We start from the raw sequence: 16,503 nt of genomic DNA on the forward strand, positions 1-16,503 counted from the left end.
CACTACATATTGCTAACTGAATTGCTGAACTGATCAAATAGCTTAGGCTGCTTTAGAAATAATGGGAACTGCAGATGCTGGAGAATCCCAGATAATAAAGTGTGAAGCTGGATGAACACAGCAGGCCAAGCAGCATCACAGGAGCACAAAAGCTGGCGTTTCGGGCCTAGACCCTTCATCAGAGAGAGGTCTAAGATCGAAACGTCAACTTTTGTGCTCCTGAGATGCTGCTTGGCCTGCTGTGTTCATCCAGCTTCACACTTTATTAGCTTAGGCTGCTTTGTTTCTTTTGCTGGGGTTTAAATAGACAAGAGTGTGAACCCATTGCTTCTGGAGGGGAGAGGTAAAACAAAATCATTTTCAATTTAATCCTTTCTGATTCAGCAACAGTAATTTGCTTGACCACATGATGAAAATCATAATTAAAGGAATCCTATGGTCAGTAAAAAGGTTAAAGCAAGAAGGACCTTTATTTGCCAACTCTACATACTGAGCATTTTGGTTTTTTACTGCCTTCACTTCTGTTGTCTCTTATTTGTAGCTAAATAAAGATTTTGATAGTGAAGCACCAGAAAATGAGGGTGAAACTTTAAGTTTGCAATGTTTCTACTGATAATTTTAAATTATTATTGCAGAGATGTTACAGTCCCTGGCACAGCGTCCAGCTCCAGCAAATACCAATCGTGAGCGGCGACCACGGTATCAGCACCCTAAAGGAGCACCAAATGCTGATCTCATCTTCAAGACAGGGGGGAGGTAAGGGTGTTACAACCCTCCAAGAACTCTGCGTTCCTCCCACTCTGGTCTCTTGTGCATCTCCCACTCCCTTCACCCCATCGTTGGCTGCCATGCCTTCAGCTGTCTAGGCACTACGCTCTGGAAATTTGTTATTAGACCTCTCCGCCTCCCTCTCTTCCTTTTAAGATCCTAAAAACCCAACTCTCTGACCAAGCTTTTACTCAAGCTTCCAAATATCTCCTTTGAACATCAATTTTTGCCTGATTACACTTCTTTGAAGGGCTTTGGGACAATTTAATGTGCTAAAGACATTGCAAAAATGCAAAAAAAGTTATTGTTGGATATTACTGTATTAAAAATGAGCATGCTCCTCAACAGGTTACTCAGCATATTTTCAACCTGGCATGCAGAGACCCTTGGTTCTTGGGATGAAATGATTGTTTTTTAAGAAAATATATATTAAGGAGGTTCTGTAAAAGAATATTAAATTATCAAATTTGATTCACTGAACACAACATGTAGACTAAGTCTAAAGGCCTTGATAACATTTCACTTCAGGTCATCGTTCTGAGGTCTACAAAACTAGTTTAAATTTCCCTCCAATTTTCCTTCTCTCCGTAGGCAAACATTTTAAAAAATTTCTTTGGTTCTGTTATGGGTAAAATGCAATGTAGAACCGGTTTTGTGAAGTTGTAGTAATGGATCTCTCCATGGAACATTTATATTAAGAGCTCTTTAAACCTTATTCCATTACCCAGGAGTTCATGGCACGTTTTAACAAAAATGCTTCTTGTTAATTATGGTTTATTTGCCTTTATTTTAAACTGTTCTGCAGAGGCAATGGAATGTATGTTATGAAGTAGGAAGATCTTTATTGTTTGAATGCAAATTCAGTTATCAGAAGACAAGTAACTTGGCACTTTAAGTCATGTCCATTTTTGTGAGAACCCTTTTTAATGCCCTTGTTTAAGTAGGATATAACTATATTTAATGATTATGTTTGTATCATCTGCTCCAGGGTTCCTTCTATTTTCGGTTTGAAATATTTTCAATCATTCTTGATCTGTCATGGGGTGCAGGGATGGTCGTGTACTCATGTTCATTTTGCTGCCACTTTACACTTAAGCTGTGCAAAAAGAGCTTGTGTCTGAATGCCAAACTTCATACAAGCCTGGGAGGAAATGATTAGAGCCGACATTGGGTACTTTACTATCCTTGTCTGTAATTGTAAAAAATAATCAAATGTTGACATTGTCCTGGTTTGAAAAGAGGATACTTTTTGGAGATTTAATAGATTTTGGATGAACTTTACTGACTCTCTTCAGACTCGAGCGGTAGCTCTTGCAAAGTTATAATGTGGCAACTTGAGCATACCTACCTCACATGAGGTGTCAGTTTTCAGGAATGATCATCATGTGAATAGGAAGAAGCAGGTTCAAGAGGTCACAGGATTTATTTTTTACGTGCAGTATCTATTTAGAGCAAATCATTTTGGCAAGGCTGAAAGCCATTAAATGCTGGTAAACTATATTTCAGCATGAGGGAAGAAATGAGCCAAGGAAGAGGGAAAGTAGGATTTCAAAAGATGGGGGACAATTATTTGATGCTACTCTGCATTGATTTAGTCAAGCTTTATGCAGCTCAGTTCGGAGTGTAGATTTATGCTGTATTTTTGCACACAGATGTACAGTGTAATCAGGGAACGCAGAAGTAAGAGAGAATGTGAGTTCCATGCCACTTTTCCTCATTTTAGGCAGTAAATTACCCAGTAGTCATTCCAGAGATTATTTCGCAAGTTACTTGCCCAATACTTTCGGGCAAGAGTGTGGCATAACAGAGGCTACAAAGACCTTTAAAATGTTGGTTGGGTGAAAGGGTTTCTGATTTGGTGACTGGCGTGGTTTCTGTCTGTATCAAGGAAATAGTATCCAACTGAATTGTGTGTGGTGTACTTTAAAAGATGATCATTCTAGTGAAGAGTTTGTATTGTTCCTTATGAGAACAAACAGACTCAAACTGGTAAAAATAGTGGGATAGACCGAGCATAATTTCTGGCAAAAATTGTGGAAATAATGGTACACGATAGTATTCGATTCACTGTGTTAAAGTAATTCTAAGTATTAGTTGAATATGTATTTTTAAAAATAAAGATGACTTCGCATTTTTCTTACTGTAATTGTTTCAAGTTGTGTTGCATTATCCCTTCAAGTTCACTACCTCAATCGGAAATGTAATGGAAAATTAATTGCTAAGTGATGGCATGAGAGTTGTGCTACACTGAATTGAACAACAACAAACTTTACACTGGTGTTCATTTTTAAAATCCAGATATGGAAACAATATAAAATGTATGTGCTAATGATTTTTGGTTTTGTTATAGATGAGTTTCTAGAATATGGAGAAAAGGATGAAATTCATGAATAGCTAGAAAGTCATGACATAATCAAAAATATTCATTAGTTTGTGAAAGACATGTTATATTTGATTAATTTGAGGACATCAAAGTCATTTAGATAAATGTAACATAAGAATTTTCAAAGGGCATAGTAAGGTATCATCCGAGAAACTTGCTATAAATTAATTGCATACTAAAGGAAATATAATTGAAATAATAATTATTGGGGAACAGGAAGCAAAGAGTAAAGATCAATGAATATTTCCACATTGATAAGACGTAGGAAATGGAATGACACAGATATACCCGGAGCATTTCCACATATAACAGTTGCATGATCTTAAATGCCCCGAATGACATTACTGAAGTACTAAATTATTAAATATCAAATTGGGAAATATGGCAAAATAAACAACATATTGTAGCATGGTGGTTAGCACTGCTGCCTCACAGCACCAGGGACCTGGGGTCGATTCCAGCCTTGTGTGGAGTTTGCACGTTCTCCCTGTGTCTGCATGGGTTTCCTCCTCCATCCAAAGATGTGAAGGTTAGGTGGATTGGCCATAGGAAATACAGTGTATTGGGGATAGGGTTGGCTCTGCTTCTTGGAGAATCTTTGTAGAACAGTCTTTATCTGCACCGTAGGGATTCTATGGTTCTCTCAGTGGGATAGCAGAAATATTTAGTGTTACGAAGAAGCATAGTAACGGAACATACTGTCAATATGCATGAATAAAACAACAAAAATACGGTAGGGTACTCACTCAATAGAGCTTTTAAAGGTTGATGTCAGGTAGAAATGAACATAAACAAACAAATAACGTAAATAAAACCAAGTAGTAATGTTGAATTTATGCAAGGCTTATAGCATGGGTATTGCATTGTAACAAGGTTGATTACAGTTGTGAACAGAGCTACAAGGTTATGCTTGTGAAGTTTGCTTGAAAATTGAAAGCCGTGGTTATGGGACATCTGGTACATGTGCTAAAACTAAAATATTTTTATGAGGTTGAATAACAAAACTTTGTTCTGCAAGTGGATCAGTAGCAAAATGGGCAGACTTGGACTTATTAGTGGAAGGAAAGCAACACAATCAATGCACAATACTTTTCTGTTGTTCTAGAATTAGTACTGGAGATGATCTTGTAGTATTGGGATTATCTTTGCATTATCCAGAACTTGATTTGTGGTTTGAAATGAATTTTCAAATAGAAACATTGAATGCAGTTTCAGTCAGGATGTGCATGTCCAAAATAAACTTGAGTAAATTTCCTCTGTTTCTCTGCTTTTTTAAATTCTTTTGATGATGGAACAAAGCACTGATTTGGACTTGCTCACAGTTTTGTACTTCTCTTGATTTGAGGAAATATGATGAGTAGGAGGAGGGCACCTTGAGTTGTTATATTGAGCGTCAACCAGCAGAGGTGTTTGCTGTTTTTTTCCTGACGTGGTATTTTAGCGAATTAGACCATTTGCAAATGTAGTCAGTATGGGTTATAGTTTCTAAAATTAAAAACTAAAGCAACTGAATTAACATTTTTCGTTTAGTCAGAAATGGTTTTCAGGGGCTTTGCGTCTTTAAAAATACTGAAGTTTACATAGTTTGACAAGTATACATTTACAGTATCAGGTTAATTATGGCTGGATTAGTAGAAGAATCAATCCAGTTTAATCTCGTGGATGAAAATCCTGCAGCAGAAATTGCAGCAAGTGTCTTCAAAACATCAGTAATGGACAGAAAGTTCTTCTGTTCAAAATGCTCACTTTCGAGGTTTGTGGATTAATTAATGTTTTAATTTTTGTTTGATTCTTGCTGCGAAATGTACACAATTCAATCCTGTTGTGTTTAGTGCAGCCTCTGTACTAACATACAGTAGCTACAAAATATTTTCATGAAGGGAATTATCTTTGTCTTTTTTATTGGTATGTGTTGTAGTGATGTAAGGTTTTTTTTCTCATGTACCTGTTGTTGTCTTTTGAATTTTTATTTCACTGTGAAGTTCTGCCTTGCAATGATATCATCTGACTATTTGAAGTCTATTCCATTTCATCAAGTTCAAAACTGGTTCAATTTAATAAATTTCTGTCCAAATATTATTGATTTCTAGCAAAATTGAACATTGCCAAAATACTGTTTACATTGAAAAACCTTGTGACCACATTTGTGTTTTTGGTTCGTTTTCACCTCTTTCAACTGCCCACCACAAAATTAAGTAGCTTTTTTCATTTAATCTTTTATTTTATATTGAATTATTTGTGAGCTGTATGTGTTTCATAATGTGGTTAAAACATCTGAAAAGTTTTCCAATTCCTGTTGAAAATCATATCAAGCTGCGTAATTTAGGAAATTTTAAATGATTAATTCAGCACGTGGAAGCCTGCAGGCAACATGTCTGAATTTATTGAACTGATCTTTGCACATGCTTGCTGGTCAAGTTCAAATCTGGTTTCGTACTGTGGAAAAAAGTTGTTGCACTAAAGTGGTTTGGTATCTATTTTATTGTATATCTGTTTTAAACCCAGATAGTTTCCAAGATCCTTATTTCTGGGGATATGGTGTTGTAATGGTAATAACCCACAGGTCCAGGCTAATAGTCTGTGGACATGGGATCAAATCCCATTTATCAGCTGCTAAAATTTAAATTCAACTCAAAAATCTGGAGTTAAAGGCTTGTCCCAAAAATGCTGGCCCTGAAACTTACCTTTGTCATTAAAAATTCACTATAAGGTCCTTCAGGGGAAGAAATCTGCCGTGCTCACCCAATCTGGCCTGGTAAATAGTTTCAGACCCACAGTAATGTGGTTGACTCTTTACTGCCCTCTGAAATAGGCCAGCAAACTACTTAGTTCAAGGACATTTAGGGTCAGGGAGGGGTGCTGGCATTGCCAGAGATACTCATATGCCATGAAAGAGTAAGAAATTCAGGATGAGTTTGTCAATTGCTGAAATGAAGCATTAGTCACTTTCTCAAAATAATGCATCATTTATCCCGATATTTCTTGTTCTTGAATATGTGTAACATCATGATGGCTTTAATGTGCAAAACCTTCAGAAGAGAGCATGTTGTATGTCCATTTTTTAAAACTTGCCTGATGAATGCGACAGGACAGTACAGTTTTCTTAAATTGATTAGACTGATTTACAAGCCATTTATTTTTCTGATAAGATGTATCCAATCTTTGATAAAATGGGAATCTGGTAAATATATGATATTAAATTTTTGCAGAGACTGTGGTCCTTAGTTATATCCTGTAAGTGATACCAACAATACCAAGGAGCATGTTATCTGTGCATTTGATTTTTTTTTGAAACAGCGATCTTACAACTAATTTTAATACGTAATGACAACGTAAAGAAAGATTCCGTCGTTATGTATTGAACTCTTGATTTAATTTATGCTATTTTCTTCCTATCCCTCAAAAAGAAATATTTTTGTGGACTGTAGCTGTGTACTTTGACCATGAGTAACTTTTCATTTTGACACTGGTTGTGATTTTTCTTTTTAAATATCAGTTGCGGGTGTTGTTTCCTGAAGTCAGCTATTTGCATAGCTTTATATTTCAGGTTCTCTTGTTTTCATAAATTAATTGAGTTTCTTTGATTAAAATACCCCCACCGCCCCGCAGTTGAACAGCTGACTCTTTTAGTTTGGGCAGCTAGAAGCTCCAATTAATTGATGATAAAATGATGTCAACAGTATTGGGCATCAGATAAATTTTACTACATAAGCTGCTAGTTAAGTTTTATATCTGAGACAACAAGGTGTAGAACTGGATGAACACAGCAGGCTGAGCAGCATCAGCGGAGCAGGAAAGCTGACATTTTGTGTCTAGACTCTTCTTCAGAAATGGGTGAGAGGAAGGGGATTCTGAAATAAATGGGAAGAAACTGGGCAGTGGATAGAAGATGAATAAATGAGAAGATAGGTGCAGAGGAGACAGACAGGTTAAGGAGGTGGGATTGGAGCGAGTAAAGGTGAGTGTAGGGAGGGGATAGCTCAGTCCAGGGAGGAGGGACAGGTCAAGGATGGAGGTGGGGCTTGAGGTGGGAGGAGTGGATAGGTGGGAGGATAGGTTAGTGAGGCAGATACGAGCTGGGCTGGTTTTAGGATGCGGTCAGAGGAGGGGAGATTTTGAAGCCTGTGAAGTTTACATTGATACCAATGGGCTGCAGGGTTCCCAAGCAGAATGTTCCTACAATCTGCAGGTGGCATCGTTTGGTTTCCCCCAGTGTAGAGAAGGCCACATCTGGAACAGCAGATACAGTATACCACATTAGCAGATTATCGAGCTCTACACCTTGTTGTCTGAGATTCTCCAGCATCAGCAGTTCCTACTATCTCTGCAACTAGGTTTTATATGTTATATTCAGGCTTAGTTGCAAAGCAAGCTTACTAAAACAATAATCAATCGCCAGGTTCATAGAATGCCCTTTAGGTTCTAATTTAATATTTGTTTAAAAAATACAATAGCCATTGTATAGCAGTGTGGTGCAAAGCCCAATAAATATCTATACTTGAAGGCTTTATGGATAGAAATGGTGATGATAGGAGCAACTCCATATGTAGGACATTTCTGGAACATGATGTGTTTGTACAAAACCAAAGAAAATGGCAACTGCTTGGGGAAATAGAAAGCACTGTCTATTAAGCAGAAATGACACTAGCTTTTCAGTTAGATCCATTACTTGACTGTAAAAACTGTAATAGTTTCCCATCTGTGAATATATAATAAAAAACCTATTCTTATGGATCAGAGATAATGGGAACTGCAGATGCTGGAGAATCCAAGATAACAAAGTGTTGAGAAGGGTGTAGGCCCGAAACGTCAGCTTTTGTGCTCCTGAGATGCTGCTTGGCCTGCTGTGTTCATCCAGCTCCACACTTTGTTATCTTCTGTTCTTATGGATGCCTGGAAGGTATCTATGTACAAAGGTCATTAATAAAAGCTAGTCAATAATAATATTGCTAAAATCACTTCCAAGCTGAAATGAAGGAAGTACTTTTAGCAATGTTATTACTGTTTCTCAGTCTTTTATTTCAAATACTATTAGGAGTTTGAGTTAGTTACTAAGATTGATTAAAGCCCCTGGATGCTAAGAACAGTCACTGACAGAATTTGACTTTAATTGTCTTGCATGTTAAAATGGTTTCTTCTAACTTCTTGATTGAGTATAGCTTCCAGTAACATGCGAAATCTTTGAACTTACTAATGAACATAATTTCTTGAATAATACAATATTATTTGGAGTACAAAAGATAAAAACTATTAAAGCTTCACAATGATTTTATTTGAATGCTGTTGAATAACTGGCAGTTGTAAATGTTGGCTTTTTACCTTCAGTTCTAGGAGCGAAAGTAATTATTGATTAATTCTGTTTTGCTTATTGACGATGGATATCTGCTTCCAGGACCTTGCAGCCAATCTTTCCATTGCTAGATAGCACTGGATCTTGATTCAAATATAATTTGACTTCGAGAACTTAGTTGAATCTAAACAGAATGTGATGCAAAAAAAAATTCCCTTTGGGTACACAGTCACTATAACTGACAGAAAACGTCTGTGGAGAAAATGCATAAGTTAATATATCCAATATGGTATGTTTCACAGCTAAAATGTTTGCTCATCTCTCCGTTGACACTGCCTAGTGAGAGTGTTTGTGCTTCATATTATGAGCATTTTTTGTGGCTATAATTGATGAGTTTGTACAAGTGTACTCATAATTGCTATACTTGATACCTCATACTTCTGTAAATCATAAACTTCAAATGTTTACTTTCCCTCGCTTGTGAAGGCCAATCCTTTTCTTCTGGCAAAACGGATGAACTAAAATTATTATGAACACATAGGCAGGCTATGCGATTCCCTGTCTACTTATGTTACTACATGGTTAGCAGTAGCTGGTGCAAATTAGTGACAGTACAGGCGTCGTACTTTGGTGAGAAAACTTTATAGTAGTAGGTAACTTTGGAACCTTACGGAACAAGTCCCATTGATAATCATGTAGAAGGTTTACAGAATGGGACTTTGTTACTTATGTCAATGGTGTAAAAGAAATGAGAAAGCTGCAAGAACTTCTAGTGAGAAGTTTTATGCTCTGTGTAGTTAACCTGATAATAGGGGTTGTAGGGTAAAATTTTGTTGATTTATTTAAAGATCAGCTTGATGTATGTTTCATTTAAGGGTTTCGTAGGAAATTTAGGAATTTGGTTGGCTCTTATTCTAGCCCTGAATCCATCCATTCAGTCTGCCAACGATATGCATATTTTTATGCACACTATTTGGTTCCCAGATAATGGGAACTGAATGTCCACTATACGTTTAAAAGCACCTGCTCATCATACCAATTTTTCTTTATGTATACCTCACCTGTTGGATCAGAGAGCTACTGAAAAATGTGCAGCTCTCTTCCTTGATCTCTCTGCAAGGATTTTAAACAAAACAGCTTGTTCCTCAATTTTATATTCATCATCAGGAGCGGAGCTGCAGCCCACAGCTGAACTGGGCACACTGAGGGAGTAAAGCATCCAGGGTTCCCATTTCTCAGTGTCCAGAGCTTCCTGTCGAAAACACATGAGTATCAGGTGGGGAGGAAAGGATCAAGCTTTGCTGTGTGATCAAATGATTTGCCAGTGCTTCCTTTTGAGGCTCCCCTGTGAGTGTTGCTTGCTGTGCCAGAGGGTAGCTGCACCTTTTGAAAGTGTAACCCAAAAGTGTTCAAATGCTAATGTTGACGCATTCCCAACAACCATCTGTCCTAACTTCTGGAAGGCTACTGGTGTTTAAAGGAAGTGGAATTATTGTGGCAGCATAATTACGCTTTAATAAATGACAGCAGAAATGGATACTAGTAGGTCAGCAAATACAGCAGCCTGATGACTAACAAACTGAAAACTCACTTTGGAATCTCCTGGAGTCTGGGCACCCTGATTTGGAAGCATATGCAGAATCATATTTTTAATAAAGAAAAGTAGGGTAATGTTTGCATGTATTGAATAACCTTTAGAAAAATAAAAGTAGTGTAAGCATTTTGCAAGCTCTTAACTTTTTTTTTGTTTCCTCCTCACTTTTCTTCAGTGCTCCCTACGCAACGTCCCTGGAAGGCAATCAGTGTGGCGCACCTTGAACTTACTTCAAAATTAAGAGCTGAAAGCACTCTATCCTTTGTCCTTGCTGATTGATCTGATCTTTACAGCCTGCTGGTATATCAACCAGTGGAGCACATCAGTTAGCAGTGCGCATTTTGGTTCCATGATCAGTACAAGTTCAGATTCTGATGGCCCAAAAAGCAACTCATCGCACTGATGCTTGGCCTCTGGGCTTATGCATTAAGTAATACACTTTTGAGAAAATAGCTCAACAGCAAAGAAACTCTGGTTTTATTATTTACAAGAGGTGTGGGGAGGAGGAAAGTATAAGAGAATATTAAAAATAGTAATTTGTAATTATTTCAAGGAATACATTTTTGAATTTTATCAAATCAGTACTTTATTGATCTTTTTTATTATTTACAGGCGACGTTGATGTTAGTGACAGGTGGCACTTTGACTTGCCCTCTGTATCTCTGATATCAAAGGTATCTGAGTCCTCCCATCGAGAGCAGTGGACACACCTCACCATGGCTGTCTAGAGATCAACACGTGCCTGGTACGAGCCAGGCCTTGGGCAGACATTGCAGCCTCCGACAATAGCGTAAAGTGGCTGGCAGGCTAAACAAAACAAGAGAATTGATAATGCATCTACAAGAACACTTCTAAGTGTTAATTCTTATACATCTTTGGCACCTTTTAGAATGAGAGTGAAATTGTGAGGTGGCCTATGTGTCAGTAAGTAGTAAAACAAAAGAAAAATCCATTTAATTAAGGATGGGGATTACTTCTCAAATCGAAGACGTTTTGACTTCATTCATCAGTATCTTCTGGTTTCAGAACTTGTAACTTTTTGTGAGTGTAAACATTCTTCATATAAAAATATTGAAATTTGATATGAAATGGCAGAAGAGAGGGAAGACAGTTTTTTTTTGGTCGAATGGAAAGTGTGAATCGTTAAAAGGCCAAAAGGCAGTAATCCTACCATGAAGGGCAGATGGATGGTGCTGAAGGGAGGGTGGTTGGGAGATGAGGAAAATATTTTTCCCATAAACAATTTGGTTGGCACTTTTAGTGAAAACTTGACTGTACTCCTGGATAATGGGACAACGATATTGAGCTAAACTTCCCAGATCTTATTTGGTTCCTGCTTCTGGGTACTACTTAAGACAAGTCTTTTTTTTTGCTGTCACTGCCTCGAAGAGGTTTCAGTTTTAATAATAAAATAAGTCAGTCCCAGAATTGCAGATATAAAGCCTTACAATTGCCATCCAATAGAACATGTTGGCAGTAGAAACTGATGTTAGAGCAAAGGAGAATCTAATTCAGTTTTGTTTTTACATTCAGTTTTTTGGAATTCTTACAAATATTTGTAAACTTATAAAACCTTTGTTTTTTTTCTCCACTCTTTTGGCGACACAGATGAACACGTGAACGTAGACTCGGGTGGGTTTGAATTCTTTTTCTGCACCAAAATTGCCATCTGGTTGTCAGTATAAGTGCAGTCGTGAGCAAACCTATTTTCTTTAAATGTGTTTATGAAGGTACGGCTATATGCATCAAACAGATGTCACTTTAGCAAATTTATTTGTAATAGCACTGTAATTTCAGTTTAAAGCTCGCCATTGTTTGTTTCTTCTATTTGAAGTATCTGCTTGTATACTACTTAGTGGAAGCTAAGTGTAGCAGTATATGTTTGGCTTTAAGACACTGCATGGTCTAATTCATGAGTTGCTAAACCTTTGGCTGTTGCCAGTCTTGCAGTAAAAAAGAAAGTTGTTGACCTAATTAAGTTTCTGCTCAGAGTTCTTGTGCACACAGGCACACGTATATTTTAAATGAGACAGAATGAGGTGGACTAAAAGTAATTGTGAGACTGTGTGTAAGGCATTAGAAGTTCATTTCATCAGTGAGGTTTATTTGAAAATCATCCTGGCTTATAGCTCTTGAAGGCCTCTCTCATTGCTATCTGACTTTGATAGATTTCTGAAACTATATGTATAAACATAATCGCATCCAAAATAGCCATATTACATTTGTTAATGTATATATAATGCAGATTCAAGCTCTTCAATGCACTAACTGCTTAAGTTTCAATTTACTGCTTAAGAGCAGATAATGTTGGGGGGTGGGGAATGAAAATATTAAATCATTGTTTATCCCTGTACACCACATGACGAGCTTCACCATGGTCTATTCATTTAAATTTCAAAAGGTTTTGGGAACTTCAATTGTTACATATCCCAAAACCATTTGGGTTGGAACCAAAATTACCTGATGAGTTATTTGAGAGGCTGCACGTGGTATCTCAAATTTGGAACCGAAACCAGCCCATCCTGTTGGAATTAAAGTCTCCTTTGTCAGTTCTTGGCCAGCTTCATGTCTGCTTCATACGGAAACCCTTCACTATGCTGAAGATGTGCCAAAACAAACTACAGAGAAATCCAGACAGGTGAAGCTTTCCTGACTGATGTGCATCCCTCTGGTTACCATCGCTCACTTATATCAACTGAGCGATATCATCTCTCACTTAGGTCAACTGAACTTGAAGAGTCTCTAGGTTTAGAGTTCTTTACAAGTCCATGGGTATTGCTGGAGTTTACTGTTATAAATCCACTGTTTGCTGAGAGTAGAGACATGCTTCCTTCTCCTCCATCTGGGACCAACTAATCTGATGTAGCAGGATTGCCTGAAGTTGAGAAGAAAGATTCCAAGATTCCCAGGTAGGTCCATTCCTTCAAGGCTTCAATAATAAACCAGGATGACCAGTCTGTCAATAATAAACCCAGGGTTACAGCTAACCTTCTCAACTTTGGTGTCTGATTACCAAATCTGCCATACAAAATTGTAGTATTCTATCACTTGGCGCCATTAACTTTCATACCCTCTGCCCAGAGAATGGAAATTAGACAGCTGATGGCATGGGTTTGAGCCCTTGTTATGTGAATGGCAGGTGCCAGCAACACAGTGCATGGTGAATAGCCCAGCATATAATGGTTGCTTGGTTTAAGAATTCTTTGTGAAATGGGTTTCAACTTTGTTCCTGATAAGGATAGAAGAATTGCAGAAAATGGCTTCAATTTTGGCCCTAAATCTGGCAATCAAGGGGAGGCGGATGTGAAACGTAGAGGAATACAAGAGTAAATGTTCCTTTTTAAGCTAGGGTTCAGAATATGTCATGAGCCAGAGTACAAGAAAATTTTAGTCTATCCCCAAATGTATTATACCTGACCTTGAAAGAATGTAGTGCTGATCCTAGGTGTTTGAAATGGGAAAATTATTAATTTCCCAAAGGTTACATCATTCATTAATCCAGTACCCAGTGATGTTTGCTGTAAACTGCATATTTGGATGTCAGGTAAGTACGGGAAATGGCTTCACTGTGTCAATTGCCATGATCCATTCTCTTTATTGACACTCCCAAGGCTGAAATAAGAAGACTTGCGAATGGATGTGGTGATGGACTGCCATAGGCGTCATTCCTTAAAAGGACTCGGGACTTCCAGGAGAGGGGTGGGAAAAGTAAATGTTCTCCATCATGCTCTTCAATAAAGGTTATGTTTGGCTGTAAAATGAGCAACAAGTCTAAGGTGGCTAAATTTTTGTACATGTTCGTATATGGTAGCTCCTTGTATTAAAACAAATTGCATTTTCCGAAATGTTCCTTGATGTGAAGTGTTTTAGGGTGAACTGAGTTCATGAAAAATCCTGTATAAATGCAATTTCTTTAATTGTATAGTGTTGAATTGTTCCTTTCTGCTTTCTTCTATTGTGAATCACAAATCGCTAACAGTTTCAGTGTTTTAAACTTTAAAAGCTAATGGTTTGCTTTGTTAACTATTCATTGTTGTGAAATGTTGTGAAATTCATATTTTGGGGCTTGAATGTTGCCCAAATTGAATCTCAACTGTTTGATTGTGTGGTCAACATAATTCCTGTTCTACTGGAACACTTTATAAAAAGAATGGGAGGCATGTAATGCTAGCAACATTAAACAAATGAATTAGTACTTCCTGACTGTGTTCTAGTATGATCTATTTGCTGTTACTTACAATGAATGTGCGTTTGATCAACATCTGATTGAACAACGTGGCAGTAATTGCTAATCAAGTGGGAGTATTCAGGTCATATGGAATCTTTTTGTTGTTTCACCAAGAATTCAAGGTAGTAGTTTCATATGAGCTAGTGTGACAGATTACATTTTTGACAGTTGTATGTGATCTGTAAAATGAGAACTTTGTGCAGTTATCCTTTATTTTTGACTTTAATATTTTGGTTACAGGTGTGATATGATGCAAAATTTAAGCTTATAAGCCAGTAAGCCATTTTTATTCGTTCACAGGGATGTGGGTGTTACTGAAACAGCCAGCAGTTATTGGCCATCCTTGATTTCTTTTGAAGGTGGTAGTTAGCTGTCACCTTGAGCTGGTGCAGTTCTTGTGCACAGTGCAGTTGGTGGGGGAATTCCAGCACTTTGACCCAGGGACCATGGAAAAATGGCGATTTAGCTCCAATGGTGACTATACCATATCACGCAATGGTGAGAGACTTGGATGGGAATTTGTAGGTTGTATTGTTCTCGTGTATCTGTTGATCTCCTAAACACTAGAGGTTGCGGGTTTGGGTGTTGCTCAGTGACATTTTATTTTACAATGCGCCAGTACCGTCCCTTAGAGCAAATTAGATTAAAAACATTCCATAAATATAAGTGAGATAACACGGTGTGAAGCTGGATGAGCACAGCAGGCCAAGCAGCATCTGAGGAGCAGGAAAGTTGACGTTTCAGGTCAAGAACCTCCTTCAGAAAGGGCCGAAACATCAACCTTCTTGCTCCTCTGCTGCTTAGCCCGCTGTGTTCATCCGGCTTCACACCATGTTATCTCAGATTCTCCAGCATTGGCAGTTCCTACTATCTCCATAAATATAAAGTTTTGTTCTACCTTCAACACATTCTTCATATTGCTCAGATATGATCTGCTGTCAGAAATCTCTGCTAACCCAATTTAACCCAAACCTGCTAAAAGCTGCCTTCAATTGTAACACAAATATAGATACAGTAGAATTGACTATAGGTTAGCAATAATACTCAAATTTTTGTGATTGTGACATTGAAATTGACAGGTTTGCCAATATTACTGCAAAACTGACATCTGGGCACATTGTTAACCAGGGGAATCCAGAAGGCGCAGCTTGATTGTTTAAGGTGTCATAAATTAATTGATGTGAGCCTTCACATTCTAACCCGTTTAATGCCCATGTAAAAATTAAAAAACTAATGTGGTGCCACTAGATTTTTAGCATGCACTTAGTTTTATCACAATTAATGACTGCCCTATCTGGCCCTGAAAACCTAATTTTACATTTGTGGAATGTCAGAATTTCTCCCTTTAGTAAAAGTCTAGATTTTTAAAACACATGTTTTATGAAGTTGAGACAACAAGGTGTAGAGCTGGATGAACACAGCAGGCCCAGCAGCATCAGAGGAGCAGGTTTGGCATTTCCTGTTTTTATCATTATCCCGTGTGTATCTCCCAGTCTCTTTTTTTAAAATATATTTTCTCTAAAATAAAATTATAAAAATTGATTGATAGTTACTTTTACTTCCTGGTCAGGTGCCTGAGAATTCTATAATGTGATTGACTTCTTAACCCACTGGTTGGACATTTGAGACATTACAGTTGGTGCCTAGACTAAATTAAGGTTAGGAAAGATGAAATCTACATCATAAAGCGTGCTTTGAACAGCTTTGTTCCAGGTCAGTGGTAACCACAAATTCCAGGCCAACATGTTTTGTATTATATGATAGCTCTGATGGATATACATCCTTCATATTCTTTGTAATATTGTGTAATGTGCAGGTATCACACCAAACAGTCCCTCCACTCTTCAACATGTCAAGTTAAGATGTTCTTGAATGACAAGTTACCTTTAAAATCGCTTTAAATAAAAACAGATTTGCATTCATACAATATATCTCATTAACCCCTCCAGCATTTCAAAGACTGGGGGACTATTATGTCAGCAAATAAAGCAGACAATTTGGAGTAAGGGTGAATAGTTTGCCAAAAATATATTAATTCACTTCGTACATTTAGGTTTGGACAGCTGTTGGATTTAATATTTAGTTGTCTATGACATCAGAATCAGCAAGATTAACCAAAGACTACAAAGTGGTTTGTCTTAAGATAACAATTGGAAAGTTGAGAGAAGCATGCGGGATTTATGGACAGAATTGCAGGACCTTGGGTAGCTGAAGATGCAGTTTGCCATAGGGCACACGCA

At 37.5% G+C, this 16,503-nt stretch overlaps 1 protein-coding gene across 5 annotated transcripts in view; it reads left to right on the plus strand.

The window, feature by feature from the left end:
* The window catches only part of upf2 (UPF2 regulator of nonsense mediated mRNA decay), a 106,669-nt gene extending 92,434 nt beyond the window's left edge, over nt 1–14,235 (plus strand). For 4 of the 5 annotated variants that reach the window (XM_048553797.2, XM_048553796.2, XM_048553798.2 and 1 more), the window contains 2 exons: nt 636–756; nt 10,648–14,235. In XM_048553797.2, coding sequence (XP_048409754.1) covers nt 636–756; nt 10,648–10,657 — 131 coding nt within the window. In that variant the 3' untranslated portion in view covers nt 10,658–14,235. The remainder of the gene's footprint in view (nt 1–635; nt 757–10,647) is intronic. The other variant, XM_059654832.1, reaches the window with a different exon arrangement.
* Nucleotides 14,236–16,503: the final 2,268 nt, after the last annotated feature.

The sequence above is a fragment of the Stegostoma tigrinum genome, chromosome 25 (assembly GCF_030684315.1).
Source record: "Stegostoma tigrinum isolate sSteTig4 chromosome 25, sSteTig4.hap1, whole genome shotgun sequence".
NCBI classification, from domain to species: domain Eukaryota; kingdom Metazoa; phylum Chordata; class Chondrichthyes; order Orectolobiformes; family Stegostomatidae; genus Stegostoma; species Stegostoma tigrinum.